This window comes from Ovis canadensis, chromosome 11, assembly GCF_042477335.2.
Source record: "Ovis canadensis isolate MfBH-ARS-UI-01 breed Bighorn chromosome 11, ARS-UI_OviCan_v2, whole genome shotgun sequence".
NCBI lineage: Eukaryota > Metazoa > Chordata > Mammalia > Artiodactyla > Bovidae > Ovis > Ovis canadensis.
Genome location: NC_091255.1, coordinates 16539491 through 16558898, shown reverse-complemented (window position 1 = coordinate 16558898; position 19408 = coordinate 16539491). Strand labels below are relative to the sequence as shown.

At 48.7% G+C, this 19408-nt stretch overlaps 1 protein-coding gene across 18 annotated transcripts in view; it reads right to left on the bottom strand.

The window, feature by feature from the left end:
• Nucleotides 1–19408, bottom strand: part of MSI2 (musashi RNA binding protein 2) — a 403146-nt gene that overhangs the window by 294998 nt on the left and 88740 nt on the right. For 2 of the 18 annotated variants that reach the window (XM_069602560.1, XM_069602562.1), the window contains exon 1: nucleotides 9494–9726. The exons of 15 other annotated variants lie outside the window; for them this stretch is intronic. Coding sequence is in view for 1 of the 3 variants with exons in the window: in XM_069602558.1 (XP_069458659.1) it covers nucleotides 4829–4873 (45 nt within the window). In the remaining 2 variants the exon portion in view is untranslated. Of the gene's footprint in view, nucleotides 1–4828; nucleotides 4909–9493; nucleotides 9727–19408 lie in introns of those variants that run through there. One more of the 18 variants, XM_069602558.1, reaches the window with a different exon arrangement.

Here is a 19408-nt window from a genome sequence, read left to right as displayed (position 1 = left end):
ACAGAGGAGTCTGGCAGGCTACAGTCCACGGCGTTGCAAAGAGTCAGACACGACTGAGCAGCTGAACATCCCCTCCTGACCTCCCTGGCCTAACTGCATCCAGGCTAAGTCCCTCTGGGCTGCCTGCCAACAGATGCCCCTGGGCTTTGCTTTCATGTCGCCCTCTTCTCTTCCTCCACAGCACTTATCACAAGTTGCACCGATGCTCCTACTTGTGAGATCACTTTCGTGTCCGGCCCCCATGATTTCCTGTAGGCTCCAGAGGGGCATCTTCTTCACTGCTGAACTCCCCCTTGGCACCTAGAAAAGCACCCCTAGATACCTAATACATGTCTGTTAAAGGAATAAATGAATAAACGAATGAAGCAATCACTTAACGGAGGTAACCCAGATACCCTTGAAGAAGGCGTCTCCTCCGCTAGAAACACGATTCCAGGAACTAGTCCCATGGCACATAAAACCACTGAGCCTCAACAGTTTCATGTGCAAAATGAAGGGCTACAAACACGCAAGACCTTCAGACTCTTTTCAAGTCTCAACACAGGATATGTTTCTCTAAACATGGCTACATCTTTAGGGGCAGTAAATATTTTCTTATGAAATAAAAATAAGTTGGGTATCAACTCTTAACAGACAGGAAGTGCCACAAGGTCTTGAAAACAGAATTTTTTTTTTTTTTGGTAAGAATAAACAAACTGAGACTTTTGTTTTGGGCAAAACCCTGTGCTGTGAGGGATATAAGCCAGCAATACTAAAAAGGAAAAAGAAAAAAAGAAAGAAATAGCCCAAGCATCTCTGAATAACATATCCGGGTTAGCAGAGCAGAAAGGATGTACAGGCCCAAGGAAACCCTACAGTTTCTGTTCTTAGGACAAGACTTGATCCCAAACGGGAGGCGGGGGCGGGGGGGGGGGGGGGGGGGGGGGGGGGCGGGGAGAGGGTCGCGCTCTGGGCTCAGTGTGGAAGACGCCAGAGGCTGTTCACATCAAATATTCAAGACCCAATCCTCCGGTTTCCAGGGGTTCCAGAGTGGTGTTGGGGCTGGGGGGATGATGCAGGGTTGAGGGAGGTGATGGTTATACAATGGGTGGCATACAGGCTTAAATGTAAACCCATTAGAGAATCAGAGCCGTAATCTATCAATTAGACGCCATCTGTGGATTGTGTTCCTTGAAATAATTGTTGAATTTGACAATGCACTGCAGCTTTACAAAGTTTCTGCTATCCTTGATGCCGTTTAATTAAATTTCTGCACTTAACTTTGATTGCACCGAAGAACTGATGCCTTCCGCAGATTGAGCTCCTCGGCCACCTGCCGTGATGGAGCCAGAGGGGGGAGGGGCGGGGGGGGCGCAGAATATGTATTTTCTTTGCTTTTTAAGCCTCGCCTCTTCTCAGTCCTCACCCGAAAGGAATCAAGTCTCCTGCTGCACAGGCAAGGAGACGGAGCCTCCAAACCCGGCCAGGAGAGCCTTCAGACCCCGCCACCTGCAGCCCTGGGTCTTTTATTGCGTCTCATGGAGAGATTCAACAAAACAGAATCCCAGACGGTTACTGAACACAGGGAAGTGGCTTAAAATAGAACACAATAATTACCACTGGTTTCGCGTGGGGGCGGCTCCTGCTCCCCAGCTCCCCCCCCTGGAAGGATGATGCAGGTCAGCACAGGGAGGGACCCCCGCCCCAGAGGGAGGCCTGGGACCTGGGGTCCTGGTTAATTTTGACTGATGAGCCTGGACCATGCTACCCTGTCAAAGGACATCTGGAGGGCATCTGCGCACCCGGCTGGTTTCAGGGAGATCATGACCCCCCACCACAGAGGGCTTCCCTGCAGCCTTCATTCATTTATTTCCTTATTTATGTTTTGGTGGCAAAACATACATAAGTTAAAACCACCATTCTGCTTTCTGTCTATGGATATGACTAGTCCAGGAACTTCATGTAACAGGGACCATACAGGATTTCTCCTTCTGGGCCTGGCTTATTTCACTCAGCATAACGTCTTCGAGGTTCACCCACGCTATAGTAGGTGTGCAAATTTCCTTCACTTTTAAGGCCAAATACTGTTCCATCGGATGTACACGCACATACTGTTCATCCATTCACCTGTCAATAAACATCTGGGTTGTTTCCGCCTTCTGGCTATTGTGAATAGTGCTGCTATGAACTTGGTGTATAAATATCTGTGCACGTCCTTGCTTTCTGGTTTTTTTTGGTTTTGTTTTTTGTTTTGAGTATGTGAGCAGATGTGGGATTGCTGGATCACATAGTAGTTCTAGGCTTAATTTTTGGAGTAAATTCCACGCTGTTTCTCATCACAGCTGCCCCATCTTACAATTCCATCAGCAGTGCACAAGAACCTTCATTTTCAAATGGACACTTGACAATGATAAGTCATGCACTGGGGTTGGACACGGCCTTCTCCAGATTGTTTTTTAAACTAAATATTCTGCAAGCGGCATTACCCGAAGATGAACACTTTAGCGTGGATTTCTTCAAGGGGAAAGTATCAGAGGGGTGGCATGTAAAGAAAGAAGAGAAGATGGAAAAGGCAAAGCTAACAGGTGTGAAAAATGAACTTGGCGCGTGGCTCGTCTAACTCAAAACCTCAAGTTCAAAAGATTTATGGACTAACACTTCAGAACCGTAAAATAAAATTCTCAGGAAATGCAGTTGCAACAGTCGATGGATCATTACAACAGCCGCTTATGCAAGCCATAAACTCACAGGGCGAAGGAACTGGGTCAGATATTAATTTCCACAAAGGGCAAGGTAACTGGAGACAAGTTACTTTACCATCTCCCTTCTCAGATCATCCAGGGAGCTTTCATCTCAAAAAAGCCCTAGGGTCCTCAACAGGGAATGAAGCCTGAGAACCCCCTACCGCCACCAAACACAGGCAAATAAAGATTTCCCAGTATAGTGTTCTATAACACTATTACGGAGTGAAATGGAAATTTACATTTTAATGTAAATATCTGAGTCCAACTCTGCTGTTACCAACTGTAATTTGATTTCCACATTCACTCCCTGAACACTGAAAGTCAACCTCACGTTGTTTACAAAGACCCTGCCACCCTTGGGTTCCATGCATCTTCATGGGCTTCCACCAGCCCAGGTAGAAGCAAGAATTTGCTCAACTCCAGAAGGGAAAATCAGTGCCACAGATCACCAAGGTATACACACACCCTTCCTAATGACCAATTACCCCAACACCAGAGAGAAATTCTGACTTCCCTAGGAGAGTTTATGCATTTTCTTACTGTTAGCAAAGATAATTTACAGACTATATGAGAAAGTGGAATTTCACTAGTTCCTCCTTCGTAAAGCTGACTACAAAGCTGACCCTTGAATGACACGGGGGAGAGGGGTGCAGTCAAAATTCTGCATATAACTCTACAACGGGACCTCCATCGACACGGTTCCTCCACCGCTGAGGTTCTGCACCCTCCGATTCAACAACCTCAGATCGCACAGTACCCCAATCCACAAAAAACTGGACCCGTGCAGTTCAAACCCATGTTGTTCAAGGGTCAACTGCACACAGTCTGCCTTCCAAATCCACAAATTCAACCATCACGGGTCATATACTGCATTGACCATCCTCAATTGGTTGAAGCCCTGGATGCAGAAACCAGGTCACAGGACTGACTATGGGGCATGAGAATCCACGGATATGGATACCCACAGCAGGTCCTGCAACCAACCCCCCCAAAGACACAGATAGATGGCTAAATTGACTGACACAGGAGAGGGGTCTGATGTCGGGCCATGTGCTCCAATTTGGGGTTCAGAAAGTTCAACTGTTTAAAACATATACCCCACTCAATTCAACTGAGCTCCCTTTAAATGAGAAGCAATATGGGAGATATTCAGGACCTCCCCACACACAGTTAATATTCCACTTGTTACAATCCATAGCAAATTTTATGGACAAGTTATGAACCATAGGAATCAAGGAGTTTACACAGAAACCCGCATCTTCACCTTAGCCAAGCGGCAGCTTCGCACCCCATAATTAGCCTCTGCCGAGTGAATATTAAGTCCTGTGGAGGTATAAAGGGTCGATTATACCATCAAACAAAGAAAAGGAAGACACTTGTCTTGGCCTTTGGTTCTTAAATTAACTTTTCATCAGGAACAAAATATTATATTCACTTTCCTTATATTCCAAAATCTGTCTTCTGTGGAAGCGCAGTAAGATATATTAAAATTTTAACAGAACTGAGAAATCAGAGAAGAATCACTGCATGGGCATAAAGCTCAGTTCCAACATTTCCTCTCTGGGGGTTTGCAAGAACATCCAGGGACAGCACTGATCTGGGTGCAACCAGATTAAACGAGTGGGGGTCTGCTGGCCCTAACAGGCTGGGGGAGATTCAGGGACAGAGCAAGTCAGCTCTGGGCTCCGGAGTGGGACTCGGGGCCCCTGCGCAGCTTTCCTCTCGCGACCCCCAAACCACCACTGCTCGGCCCTGTTCTCAGTGAAGCCAGACCCAGCAGGGAGAGCAGCCCTCCTCGTGATGAGAGATGCTAGAGGAGAATTTGGGGAAAAGCAAAATTTTAAACCAAAAAAGTTTTAACTGTTGTTTCCTGGGCCTCACATCCCTTGGGAAGTCAGGCAAGGTATATACATCCTACCGACCCACAAATTAAAATATGGAAGCACCAGCCTGACACAGCTGTCCTGCCCCTTCCCCAGACCTGGAAACCGCTGTCCATGGGAGAGTCATGGCTGCCCCCCAGGGCTGCAGGCATCTGGCTCCTGAAGCCCCATCCTAACCAAACATGGGCCCAACCTCCAAACCTCTTCACTTGCTTCAAGTACCTGCTTCTTCAGAATGCATGGGCAAAGAACTTTCTGGAAAACCATGTCTATGGCTCTTCTGTCTTACTGCCCCCTGGGACACCCCCAAGGGGATTTCCCATGCAGTAAGGCAGAGGGCCAGGCTCCCTGAGTTGCCCGTAAGGAGTTTCCCAGAATACCCTAAGCGACAAATAGAAAGTGCTGAGTGACAGTACGCACAGTGGAGAGCTGAGTGTGGGGGTGACAAGCTGGGGGGTGACTGGGGGAACAATAATAAGGGAACTGAAAATGATACTCACAGCAAATGAGAGCAGAGTAGGTCAGTTACAGAGAACACAGTGGCAGGGGGCCCCCAGGGCACAGCAGGGCTTCAGCACAAGGGGTTTCTCGGGGCGGGGCCCTGGAGCCAGGGGTATCACCGGCTGCAGGTAGCACAGACAATTCCCCCACCCACCCTGCCTCAGCTTTTCTTCAGGGCTGACTCACACAGCCCTGGGGGAGATGAAGTACTGGCAGGCCCATTTAACAGATGAAGAAACTGAGGCTCAGGCAGGGAAGTCCCTGTTTAAAATTACTCAAGCTGCTAGCTAGATTCGGGGCCCTTGTCTTTGTGACTTAGAGGCCCACGTTCTTCATCACCAGCCCCTGCAGCTGGATCCATAACAACATTAAAATACCTACGGCAACTCAGAACAGAGATCCGTCACAGTGGGTGTCAACAGCCTCTGATGGAGGCTCTCAGCAGAGTTTTCCCCACCTCCCACCGAAAGCAGCGGGATTAAGGGGTTCCAGGCAATGGGCAGGAAGAACAAGAGGCCACTGGGATGGTAGCCCCTGCTAAACCATCTGAAGAGCAGTCACCTGCCCAGGTTCTGATGGACAGAGGTCCCAGGGGACTCTTGTAGGTGAACACAGTTGCCTTCCAGCAACCAGTCTGGAGAAAAATGCCTAAAGGAGTCATTCTGAGTCTGTGCTTGCGCTTACCTTTGATCTTGGCTGAGGAAACTTGAGTGTTTGGAGGTTAAATGACTTGCCCAAGGTCACATGGCTGGTTAGTGGTACAACTAGGATGCAGGTTCACTGATGCAAACTCATAATGCAACCAGCATCAAGCAGCCAGCATGGACAAGGGGGGCTGGCGAAGGAGGGAGATGCGGTCCCAGTCTCCAGACACTGACAGGCAGGCCTGACTCTGTACACAGATCTGTCTGAATGCAGAACCCCGGTTCCTGACTCCTAGGTAATGCTACCTTCCCGCTGTTTGAGAAGCTCGCATCAAACCTGCAAATGAGGATTCTGCAGCAGATATGCCTTCAGTGGTTCGCACAGACCACTTCTAAATTCTGAAAGGGATGCTGGCCTTTACATGCTTATTCCAACACACACACACACAGAGGAAAACAAACACCCACATGCAGAGAATAAGCTCTAAGTTTTCAAGAAAAGGCAGACTGTTGCTGATGAGGCTTCAACTATAGACTCAAGTCATTAAACGTGTTAACCTGGTAAACACTTAAACCTAAACATCCCTGCAGCCTTTAGAAGAGCCAACTTCGGGTCTAGACTGGAACCCTCCTGGAGAAAAATGCCCAAAGGAGTCATTCTGGTTTTACAGGTACAACATGCTCTCCATAAAGAAAAAAAAAAAAAAGAAAACCCCATAAAGATGTTCTCTTCTTCCCTTCGACCTCAATTTTTCACTGATTTTTTCAGGGGCAAAGAGCTGCCATCATCCATCACTGGGAGCCTTGGAATCTCCTTTTGAAACCAAGTCCACCAGGTTCTGGGCTCTTAGAACAGCAACACCCATCAGCTACCTCCCACAGGGGGTCAAATGGAAGCATCAGTCAAGAAAGAAGCAACAAAACTGACCCCAGAGAGGAGATGGGGATGGACAAGAATCCTGGCTGAGTTATCATGTCAGCCAAGGTCAAAGGTGTGCGTGTGTGTTAGTCGCTCAGTCTTGTCCGACTCTTGCGATCCCATGGACTGTAGCCCGCCAGGCTCCTCTATCCATGAGATTCTCCAGGCAGGAATACTGGGGTGGGTTGCCATTTCCTACACCAGGAAAGGGCAAAGGTAAGATCAAACAGAAACACAGTCAAGAGAAAGAGCAAAGTGCCTTTGGCTGATCCAAAAAAAAAAAAAAATTAATGTATTAATCTGGACAGCAAGCATTTCTCCCTGAGCATTTTCTCTCCATGTTTGCTGATCAAACCTTTGTGAATGAGAGCACAACCCTCTTACTGGATAAAGACAGACACACACAAAGCCCTTCAACTGAAAAATCTCGTCGGGCAGGTTGTGATGTCACCTTTGCGTGAACAGGACAAGGCCACACAGGGCTGGACGGGGAGTGGGTGGCACGGCTCCCACTGGCGTCATTGTGAATAAGGAAGCGGCAGCGCCTGCGCCCAGCTCGCCCGGCCTGACCAGCGTGCCGCCTGGGCACGCCCCACGGTGCCAGGGAAGGACGGGGTCTGGGGCTGAGCAGGAGCACGGAGGTGCCCTGGCGACTCCTGGGGGCTCCAACATGCTCCGAACTGGGAGTTCTTCACCAGCCCCACCTCAGCCACCCACTCCCTCATGCATCTCCCACCCGAGGCAGACCCTGATCCCGGTGGCCTCGGAGGGTCCTGGAGGTGCAAACCACCCGCCCCTCTCGAAGATGTCACTCGGGAGACCAGATGTTCAGGACTCCCAGGAGGCGCTAGGAGTGTGCCCACCTGGGTCTGAGGGGCTTGGCCACTCTAAGGAGCCACTCCTCTGCCAGGGGGCGAAGGGGGCCTCTGTGGCAGTGAACGAGGCCGTCCTTGGGGAGAACGCAGCCCGGCCGGCTTTGTTTTCTCAGGAAGGCCTGAATCATTAGGGAGAGGGCGGCTCGGAGAGTACTGGGGGGTGGGAGAGGGGGCAAGCCAGCCTGGGGACGTGGCAGGGTCCTTGCAGGGGCAGCTGGCCAGGAGGCGGGCCCCGTCTCAGGGCTCCAAAATAACCACACCGATTTGCACACAAATAAGCAAACACAAAACTCCAAAGCGAGGACATTCAAAACCGAAAGCAGCTGCTAATCACCTGTTTCGGTTTTCTTTTTTTTTTCCCCTTAAATTAGCTGCAACGAAGAATTTTCAAACTCTCAAGTACAATACACAGCTTAACATTTTCATACACCTGTAAAACCACTAAGTTAAATCCCATTACAAAAGACTCCAACTTATAAAGGAGCAGTTCAAATACAGTTCTTATCAAATACAAACAATGGAAAATGATTTAGGCAGGGAACATCAGTCACTGAAAATTAACATTTGAAAAAAAGTTTTACATAAAAACCATCTGTGTATTGAGACCGTGCACTCAGCTAAACCACAGGCCTAATTAAGAAACGAGGAACTGAGGCGTTACAGAGTTGCATGAAGTTTTGTGTTTTCTTTCTTTCTTTCCCTTTTTGTTTTGAGTCTTGCTGCAATCTTATCAATAAAGAAAGTGTTGTGCTTTCTTCTCGGCAGATCTGTAATGATGTCTATGTCATATTGCTTGCCACTGTCAGACAAAACACACTTGTCTTAATCTGGGGTGGTTCTCCCATGCCAACATCCCCACCCAAGGCTATCTGCTCAAAAAAAAAAAAGCCCAGCCAGGGCATAAAAGTACCAAGAAGATAAAATGAAAAAGTATGTTCACTGGAAAAGAAGTTCCAGAAAGAGGAGAGAGCTGGTGTGTATAGGAAACAAAGTCCAGACTTGAAACAGAACATCTTTCTTCCCCTAGCTACTCTCTCTCCTGAGCACAGGATTAAAAAGACCAACAGCTCTCCTCCACGCGGCACTGGGTGGGTAGCTTAGTGGATGCACACAGCAAATCAGTGGCACAAAGATAAGGGGGAACGAAGCCTTGGGAAGGTTAAGTGGCCCATCCTGGGTCACAGAGCTAGTAAGAGACAGACCAGCCTGGGAACCAGCCAGGCCCTGCCTGCCCCGCTGCTTCTCAAAACAGCACAGCTGGCACAAGGGAGGGGTTCCGGCCCAGCCCCGGGAACAAGAGAATCCCATGGACTGAACAAGGGCAACCGAGAGCCGGCCGGTGACTGTACTTCTTCAAGAGCCTCGCGATTGGAGGGTAACGACATAGTTTCACCTAGGTTTTGCCATGCTCCCGAGAGAGGTCCCAGGTAGAGAAAAATAAGGGAGACGGAAGGACAGACCATGTGTGTCATAAACATACAGTGTTTAGTCTGCTCAGCACCCCGACCTTTGGGGAGCCAACCCCCCCTCACCCCATGCGGCTTTTTAATGGGACTGGTCCATCAGAGACTGGCCCAAGGACTGAGCCTGTGACCTAATCCAGTGAACCAGAGTGACATGCAGATGCTAAAAGAAAGCAGTACCATTTCCACTGGAGTTGCCAAGCTAACGTGCAAACCCAGGATCCCAAATGCCACCTTATCCAACTCAAGGAAAACAGTCATCTTCAAAAGCAGTGAGTGAGGCTACCCACGGAGGAAAGGAAACGGGAGCAGTGAGGGCCGGGTAGGGGGGTGGTGTGTTGGGCCCCAGAACCGTGCTGAAGCCTGGACTCTGCAGCAACATGACCCAATCAGCTCCCTTTGCTCCTCGAGTTCCCCTAAGTTGGGGCATTTCACACCAGAAGGATGCCAACTTACGACATGTAAGACGTTAAATACGCACTGACCTCAGACTCCACGTTTTTCAAACAATCTCTATTTTCAGTGCTCAGTTTTGTGGCCCCACAAAACCACTTCCACGCCTGCCTTTTAGAGCTGACTCTCGACCTAGCGGCTGCCGCCACCTTCTTCAGCAGTTGATCGTGTTACATCATTCTCTGGCTCAAACCCTCCCAGGGATGTCCCACCACAGACTCTCTATGACTTGAAGCTTCCTCTGATCTGGCCCCTGCCTCCCTCTGCAAACTCACGTCCCACCCCTTCCCCGGCACGCGCACTCTGCATCCACTCACAACCTCGTTCCTGCCACAAGGCACTCACATTTGCTGTGGCCCCTCTCAACTAGGGCAGCGACCTGAATCACCTTGCTCACTTCCTCATCCCCAGCGCCGAGCCTCTCTGACACAATTTACTGAATAAATAAACAAAATGCCAGGATGACGGCATCCACACAACACCTCCAACGAGGATAGCGTGGCGTCCTTGGGCACTCCACATCCTCAGGCTTTTCACCCCAAAACGTAGGCCATCAGAGTTATTATGCTCCTGCCACGAGCTGGCAAACCAACTGCAGGTCCAACCCAGTCTCCTGCTTGTTTTAATACAATCTTTAAATTAAGCACAGTTTTTACACAGGAACACTTTAAATGACTTGATAAAACAGTAACTTTGAACCCTAATTCAGTAATATGTTAACGCCTCCAAAAATATCCATTCTTCCCATTAGAAAACTTGTATTTATGAAAACTTATACTATTATTATTATATGATGAATTTCATCAGTGAAAACATGATATATGTTTTTTTTCTCTCTTGTTATATGTCCTTACCTAATAGCCTCAATATTGCCTCTTGACCCACAAAGCCTAAAGTATTTACCATATAGCCCCTTTCTCAAAAAAGTTTGCCACCCCCCTGCTATAAACTCATCTTTTATCAAGGGGGGAAAAGAGTTAACAGGTCAGCCCAACCACAACATCATTTAGGACTGATTGTTAAGGAGGAAACCAGACCAGGTTGCAAGTTGCTCTTAATGTCCTGGGACCCAGGGGAGAAAAATCAGATTAAGTCTCTGATTGACTGAAAACTCTTAAATACAAAGACCCTTGACAGGAAATAGATATTCTGGTTCAACACATGACCATATTCCTTCCCCACCGTCCCTGTCCATGCACTCCCTCCCCCAAGAAACAGCAAAGGAAATAACAGTCCACGTTTTACTTTAGAGTCTTTCTCTGTTCCGAATTCCAGTATTCTTGGGCTTCCCTGAGAATCCGCCTGCAAAGCGGGAGACCTTGGTTTGATCCCTGGGTTGGAAAGATCCGCTGGAGAAGGGACAGGCTACCCACTCCAGTATTCCCGGGCTTCCCTTGTGGCTCAGCTGGTAGAGAATCCGCCCGCAATGTGGGAGACATGGGTTTGATCCCTGGGTTGGGAAGATCCCTTGGTGAGGGAAAGGCTACCCCCTCCAGCATTTTGGCCTGGAGGATCCCATGGATACAGTCCATGGGGTCGCCTAGAGTCGGACAAGTCTGCCATTAGCCATATGCTCCTGGAGATCCTCCAGGACAGAGACACTCTTACAACAACCCCAAGAAGACACAGCACTTCAGAACCACATCAAATCCATCAACAGGCCTCTGTCCAACGTGGAAGGCACAGCCGCGCCTGCCCTAACCCCACCCCACAGCTGGTCCACAGATGACTTAAATCACAAGCAGCGAGCGGCAGGCAAGGCTGCAACCCACTCCCTTCTTGGCCCAGCAAAAGTGCAGTAATGACCTGGGAAACACAGGGCGCTACCTGAGTCGCCAGAATACGGAAAGGAAGAACTGTACGTGGACGAGAGCTGCCTGGGCGGAGATGGGCCGGCGGCTGGTGATATTCAAATCATAATTAAATGACTCAACTTGCCAGAAATAAAAGGCGTCACAGTGGGAAATTCTCCATCTTGACTTTTCTTTCTGGCTTGCACAGGATAAAGCGGCAGAGCTGAGAACCAATTAATTTTTAAGCATTTCTTCAAAATTACAAGAGTCTCCCTCACCCAGTCCAGTCATTACTAATTTCCTGCTTTCCACACCCAGATCCTTCACACCGCCCTGTAAAATTGCTCTGCGCCCTCAAGGACACGGGAGGAGGGGGAGGAGGAGCCGGTCTAGCCAGAGCAAACTGGTAACCCAACGGACCCCCTCCAAGCTTGAAGCAACACCTGCAAGACCTAAAACCGAGTCCAGGTGCAGCCTTGGCGAAGTAACAAGCATTCAGGGATCTGCAAACACTTACTCCCATCCCTCCCCTCGTCTCTCAGCAGAGATCCTCGAGTTAAGAGCCCCTCACCCTAGATTTAAGACCCATGGGAGCCTGGAAGCGCAAGAAGACATACTGGGGCTCAGTGCTGGGCAAGGCCACCCAGACGCATGCAGAGTAGGAACAAGGGTTCCACCACCATCACCGAGCGCTCCCCTTCCGCCACCTTCCATCTCTTCTCACAGAAGTCTTAAAATCTTATTGTCTCCCCTACTTCCTCTCCAAAAGCAGAGGTGCACGCTTAACAGTCCTCTGTTCCAGCTTCTCAAGTCCAGAAATCTAAAGAATAAATAGGAAAAGCAGCCACAGATTTTTCTACTTTGGAAAAATTACCAAAATGGCCTTAGGTCCCCAAAGAGAGACGGTGGCCCAAGGTTCATGACGGGCAGATGCACTGAGAAGTTCCAAAAGAAACCTGCCACGAATCACATCCAGGTCCCCTCACGGGACACGTGCCTGCCGAGCACCTACTGCGGGGACGCAGCAGGGGACAAAACACAAGGACACCCTACCTTCGCGGGCTTACATTCGGACAGACACCCCCCGCACCATGCGGATGTGAAAGGCTCACAAAGAGAAAGCATCACACGTTTCCCTCGGTGCTTCTCCACACGTGTCTTCTCGTTCTTTTGCTGACTCACCCATCTGTCCCTTCCTCCCATCAGCACCCCATGCTGATCACAAACCTCGGGTCAGGCACTGAGCTGGCGGGGGGGCGGTGGGGGCTGCAGCCTTTACAGACAGAAGAGCTTCGGAGTGACAACCTTCTCAGCGGCAAAGGGGAGGGGGTCGGGATTTGTCCTGGGGCTACACAAGCGCCCGCTCCTGCTTAGACCGTGTGCTTGTGGCTGGGAGGCACTGCTGGAGCCGGGGGAAGGGGATGAAGCCCCTGTCCCACTCCCAGAGACCCTGGGGACCCGGAAATGAGGCCGAGGCGGCAGCTGCCCTTCTGGCAGTCATGCTCCTGCTGGAGGATGTACTCAGCTGCTGACAGTGCTCTGTTTGACCCTCCAGAACCATCACGATCGGGCCATTTCCCTCTGCCCAGTGCCTGACGAGACTGAGCTCTGCAGAACGGGTCTCCAGGGCTCCCCGGGGTTTGGCCAAGAGAAGACGCCGGCAGGAGAAGGTGGGAAGTGGGGATCCGACCCCCTCACGCCCAGCTCCCCCTCTGCCAGCACTCCTGTCGGGGACCCCTCCACAGCCTCATTCTGTTGCTCCCTCCTCCGCCCCTCTACCTGAGGGGCGGGAGCGGCCTGGGCTGCCATGATTCCCGGACGCTCCATCACGCCGTGCTGAACCTTCACTCTGCTAAACCTCTGCAAACAGTCCTCTGTTCAACCTTTCCTATGGTTCCCTCCTGTGAGACAACCACTCCCTGCAGGACCTTGGCTGATGCGATCCAGTGTGTGAACAGAACGCCTGAGGTGCTGTGGGCATCGAAAGAGACAGGCCCAGCCTCCCAGGACGGGAGGAGGGGGAGGGCTGGGAGAAGCTCACGGACAAGGCAGGATGAGGGCAGCAAGCAAGATGGAGGCAAGACCTCGCCCGCCAAGGAGCCCAGCGGCAGCCCAGGAGCATCGAGAGCCAGTCGCATCAGGAGCCGCCAGCAGCTCGAACCGCGGGGCGTGAGCAGGACGAGCCACAGGGCTTGGGAAGGCGGACCCAGACCCAGAGCAGCGCTAAGGCGCGTGGACTTCATCCTGAAGCAACGGGCGGGCTCCAGATGCCAGCCACATGGTGATTCCATCCAACGCTCCATGTGTTTCAGACACATCCCTTCCTTAGACAAACTGAAAGTTGGCACTTGTTTAGGACAAATAAACATAATCCCTAAAACAGCCATTCCAGAGAAAAGTGTCTAAAGTCTAAGGGAGGGGGAAAAGCAGCCAGACCATGAAATATGGTTTCACAGCAATATCCTTCTATGAAAACACACACACACACCCCTGGCACGGCTAACAACAGGCTTTGGAGCATAACCAACCTCAGGTGAAAACACACCAGTCATTAACAACAGATTTCGAGGAGATTACAACCTAAATAACTATCATTGGAACATGTAAGTTACTTATATAAAGTGGTTCCATATGGTTCATTTATAATTCACACGGCATCAGTCAGCAAGAATCCACTCAGACGACATCGACTAGTCACTAGACGTGCGTTTATTCTTCCAGAAGGGTGTATTTGAGAGACTTTCGGGTATCGCTGGGTTCCAGAATAGTCTCAGATTTACAGACTATTTCTTGGCTTCCCACCCGCCCTCCTTTGGGTTTTTACGCGTGCATGTTCCTAAAATGGGCTTTGAAAGGCTCCCAGTAGAATGACTTTTGAAGTCCATCTGCTGGGTAAGCTCACCGTGACCAGCGCGCTCACTCTTTCTGCTGTTTCTGGGCAGTAAGCAGATGGGACAGAACACAAGCACACCCGTGCACCCACCGACCACTGTGATACAACTGATCAAAGGTCATCCACGAGCTTATGAGAGGATTTTCACCACTGCGGCTCACGACATGGCACTGAGGCACCAATGCACACAGCTTACGCTCCTAAAGCAGCTTTTCAACGTTTCCCTTTGACTCCTTTCTTCTCTCCCCAGTACATATGATGGACTCAAATGTTCAGAGCTTCCCCACACTGCTTTAATCACTGTCAGGATCGCTCATAAATGTTAATTAAGAAGAAGATTTAAATGCTACTCCCCAACTGGGCCAAGTGGAGAAGCTCTGAGTGTCCCATGCTCTTTGCACGAGCCTCACTCTGCAGGCCTGCTCCCGCAGACCCCACTCTGTTGAGCTCACACACATGCACACATGCACACGTGCACACAGACACAACCCCACACAAGGGGGAGGGTGATGGGCAGAGGAGGAGCCCAACAGTAGGCGGAAGGAGGGCTCACAGACAACAGCTGGAACCCTCAGCCTGGCTCTCTCAACCCCAGACAGAGGAAAAGAGAAGGACCCCAACAGACAGCCAGCCTGACACGATTCTTATTATGGAAGCTTCAAGGAGGCATCTCTGTGCCCCCAATACCTGCTTAGTCTGCAGGCCAGGACTCCAAGCCTCTCCACGAGAAACAAAGCCTTTCAGTCCACTGTTGTTCAGTCTCTCAACCGTGTCTGACCCCTTGCGACCCCATGGACTGCAGCACGCCAGGCTTCCCTGTCCTTCACCATCTCCTGGAGCTTGCTCAAACCCATGTCCATTGGCCATTCAACCATCTCACCCTCTGTCGCTCCCTTCTGCACCTGCCCTCCATAATTTGAGATGGAAGGCTTACCTGGCAGAGTCAACATCCACAAACATAGACAATATCAGGTTCTTCCTAACTGAGGTGGAACAGAAAGCTAAGAAGCCAGAGTATTCTTAGAGGGGATGTGATATGGAGAGCAGAGGGTCACCAACTTAGGGATGTTACCTACCATGCCCCTGCAGGTCATCTCCTTGGGTACAAAAGTGACCTGAACCACTGAATTCCAGTCTTGATAGGTGGCCTCTAGTCCGACGGGACAGCGCAGGGGTCTGTAACTACCTGCCTATTGCCCCCTGTGTCCCGCATCTCAGCCCTTCATCCAACCATACTCACACCTGTCACACCTTGGACAGGTGTGTCCAAGTTGACGCAAGTTGCACTGCAAGTCACCTGTGCCCCTGGTAAAGCACCAAGGTGTGCAAGGAGCTTAGCATTTAAGAAGGTACAGCAGACTCTAGATTCTTCCTAGAGAAGCATCACCCCATCTCTATGGCGACACGTGCATCCACGAACAGGAGAGAAAGGGTCAGACACTCAGCAAAGCACAAAGTGACTGTGCACACATCCCACAAGTGAACCGTGAGCTCCAAGGAGGCAAAAACCAAATGCACTTGTCCTGTGAGCCACAGCATCCTCACAGCTAGCCCGGGGCCTGGCAGAAGGCCAGTGAAAGAAGGGACAACAGGACGCTGCCACATGGGGGAATCGTGAGAGGTGACCTCACGGAACAGCCCCCTGACAGCCGTGAACACGGAACAACTCTAACAGGAGAGCCTTGAGGGAGGAGAGGGACAGAGGACCCCCCAACTGCAGCAGGGTGACATCCCCACGTGAGGGTCTGTACCCACCCGGACAGGGCTGCACAGCAAGGAGACCCGCGAGGAGGATGGTGGGAGAAAGTTTTCCTTTCTTCTCTTAGAATTTGAAAAGAGCTACTATAATGCGACATTCATTATTTAAAAATAGCAACAGTTAAGATCATTTTAAAAGAGCTATTCTGGAATAAAAGTCTCATAACTCAAATTTTGATAAGAGGGTACACTGTGGAGTACTCCATTAATTCCCACTTCCTTTCTAGAATGCACGTCCAGAACGTGTCAGTCACATCATCATCACCTCTAGCACTATTAAAAACAAGCGGGAAGGGCCAGGACCGTCACAACTCATTTCAGGACCATGGGAAAAGGACTATGGGCCACTGGCTGATTAATTAGGAATCGGCTACAGTAAAATGCTGGTAAGTTTTCCCTCTGGGACTCCATGAAAAAGACAGGAACATAACAGGTATCTATTAGGTAAGACGACAATGCGGCCCAAAAATTTTAAGACATTATCTTAAAAATAATCAGAGTAGGGACATCCCTGATGGTCCAGGGGTGAAGAACCTGTCTTCCGCGGGACATGGGTTTGATCTCTGGTCGGGGAACTGGGTTCCCACAAGCCACGGGCCTACTAGGCCAGAGAGCCGCCACTTCTGGGCCCACCACACTCTAGAGCCAGCGCTCCCTGGCAAAGAGCCCAGGCAACGAAGAGAAGGGCAGCCAAAATATAAAAATAAAGCAATAAATAATTTTCAAAAGCACATTTATTAAAAAGAGTAAATTTAAAGCCTACATGTATGCACACACACGCACACTGGGTGTTCTGTATACTGTATTTGAATTTTATTATCAATGGGGCACTATGTAATATTTAATCAAACAACAACAGCAAAAGAAGGAATACTTGGTCTTAAAAGCATGTAACTTACAACACGGGAATTCTACTCACTATCTATAATAACCTATAAGGGAAAAGAATGTGAAAAAGAACAGAGATCAGTGTATGTGTAACTGACTCGCTCTGCTATACAACTGAAACGGACTATGCAATTTTTAAAAATAGTGAGAAGTTTTTGAGAATCTATACTGCGCTACCTTTCGTATGAAAAAGAGGAAATAAGAAAACATACAAACATCTGTTTATCTTTACAAAAAGAAACAAAGATAAGCCAGGAGGGTAGATATGGAGGCAGCTCTGGGAATACCAAAGCCCAACCACAAAATCCAAGTTACAAACACAGTATTTGACCATTTCAACTCTACACCCTCAGCTTCCAGCTGGGGGAGGTGGGGGTGGCGTGGGGTGGGAAAGAACTGCAAACAAATCCTGAACTCTCGGTAGTACATTTTTGGTAATGGAGGAACAAGCAATTCCAATTCTGTTTTCGATGTAATTTAGGACTGAGCAAACTGGTAAAATCTGATGCTGTAAAGAACAATGTTGCATACACAGGAACCTGGAATGTTAGGTCCATGAATCAGGGTAAATTGGAAGTGGTCAAACAGGAGATGGCAAGACATTCTAGGAATCAGTGAACTAAAGCTGGAAAGGGTGAATTTAGCTCAGATGACCATTATACCTACCACTGTGGGCAGGAATCCCTTAGAAGAATTGGAGTAGCCCTCAAAGTCAGCACAAGAGTCTGAAATGCAGTACTTGGGTGCAATCTCAAAAACGACAGAATGATCTCTGTTCATTTCAAAGGCAAACGATTCAATATCACGGTAATCCAAGTCTATGCCCCAACCAGTAACGCTGAAGAAGCTGAAGTTGAACAGTTCTAAGAAGACCTATAAGACCTTACAGAACTAACACCCAAAAATGATGTTCTTTTCACTATAGGGGACTGGAATACAAAAGTAGGAAGTCAAGAAACACCTGGAGTAACAGGCAAATCTGGCCTTGGAGAACAGAATGAAGCAGGGCAAAGGCTAATAGAGTTTTGCCAAGAGAATGCACTCGTCATAGCAAACACACTCTTCCAACAACACAAGAGAAGACTCTACACATGGACATCACCAGATGGTCAATACTGAAAGCAAACTAATTATATTCTTCACAGCCAAAGATGGAGAAGCTCTATACAGTCAGTGAAAACAAGACCAAGGGCTGGCTGTGGCTCAGATCATGAACTCCTTATTGCCAAATTCAGATTCAAATTGAAGAAAGTAGGGAAAACCGCTAGACCATTCAGGTATGACCTAAATCAAATCCCTTACGATTATACAGTGGAAGTGATAAATATATTCAAGGGATTAGATCTGATAGACAGAGTGCCTGAAAGAACTCTGGATGGAGGTCTGTGACACTGTACAGAAGTCAGTGATCAAGACCATCCCCAAGGGAAAAAAAATGCAGAAAGGCAAAATGGTGATCTGAGGAGGCATGACAAAGAGCTGAGAAAAGAAGAGAAGCTAAAGGCAAAGGAGAAAAGGAAAGATAGACCCATTTGAATGCAGAGTCCCAAAGAACCACAAGGAGAGATTAAATAAAAGCTTTCCTAAGTGATCAATGCAAAGAAATAGAGGAAAACAATAGAATGGGAAAGAACAGAGATCTCCTCAAGGTAATTAGAGATACAAAGGGAACACTTCCTGCAAAGATGGGCACAATAAAAGACAGAAATGGTATGGACCTAACAGAACCCAAAGATATTCAAAAGAGGTGGCAAGAATACACAGAAGAACTGTTAAAAAAAAAAAAAGATCTTCATGACCCAGATAACCACAATGGTGTGATCACTCACCTAGAGCCAGACATCCTGGACTGAGAAGTCAAGTGGGCCTTAGGAAGCATCACTATGAACAAAGCCAGTGGAGGTGATGGAATTCCAGTTGACCTATTTCAAATCCTAAAAGATGATGCTGTTAAAGTGCTGCACTCAATATGCCAACAAATTTGGAAAACTCAGCAGTGGCCACAGGACAAGAATAGGTCAGTTTTCATTCCAGTGCCAAAGAAAGGCAATGCCAAAGAATGCTCACACTACCACACAGTTTTACTCATCTCACACGCTAGCAAAGTAATGCTCAAAATTCTCCATGCCAGGCTTCAACAGTATGTGAACCAAGAACTTCCAGATGTTCAAGCTGGATTTAGAAAAGGCAGAGGAACCAGACATCAAACTGTCAACATCTGTTGGATCATAGAAAAAGCAAGACAGTTCCAGAAAAACATCTATTTCTACACCAAAGCCTTTGACTGTGTAGATCACAACAAACTGTAGAAAATTCTTAAAGAGATGGGAATACCAGACCACCTGACTTGCTATCTGAGAAATCTGTACACATGCCAAGAAGCAACAGTTAGAACTGGACAAGGAAAAACAGACTGGTTCCAAATTGGGAAAAGAGTACGTCAAGTTTGTATATTGTCACCCTCTTATTTGGCTTATATGCAGACTATATCATGCAAAATGCCGGGCTGGATGAAGCACAAACTGGAATCAAGATTGCCAGGAGAAATATCAGTAACCTCAGATACAGAGATGACACCACCTTTATGGCAGAAAGCAAAGACAAACTAAGGAGCC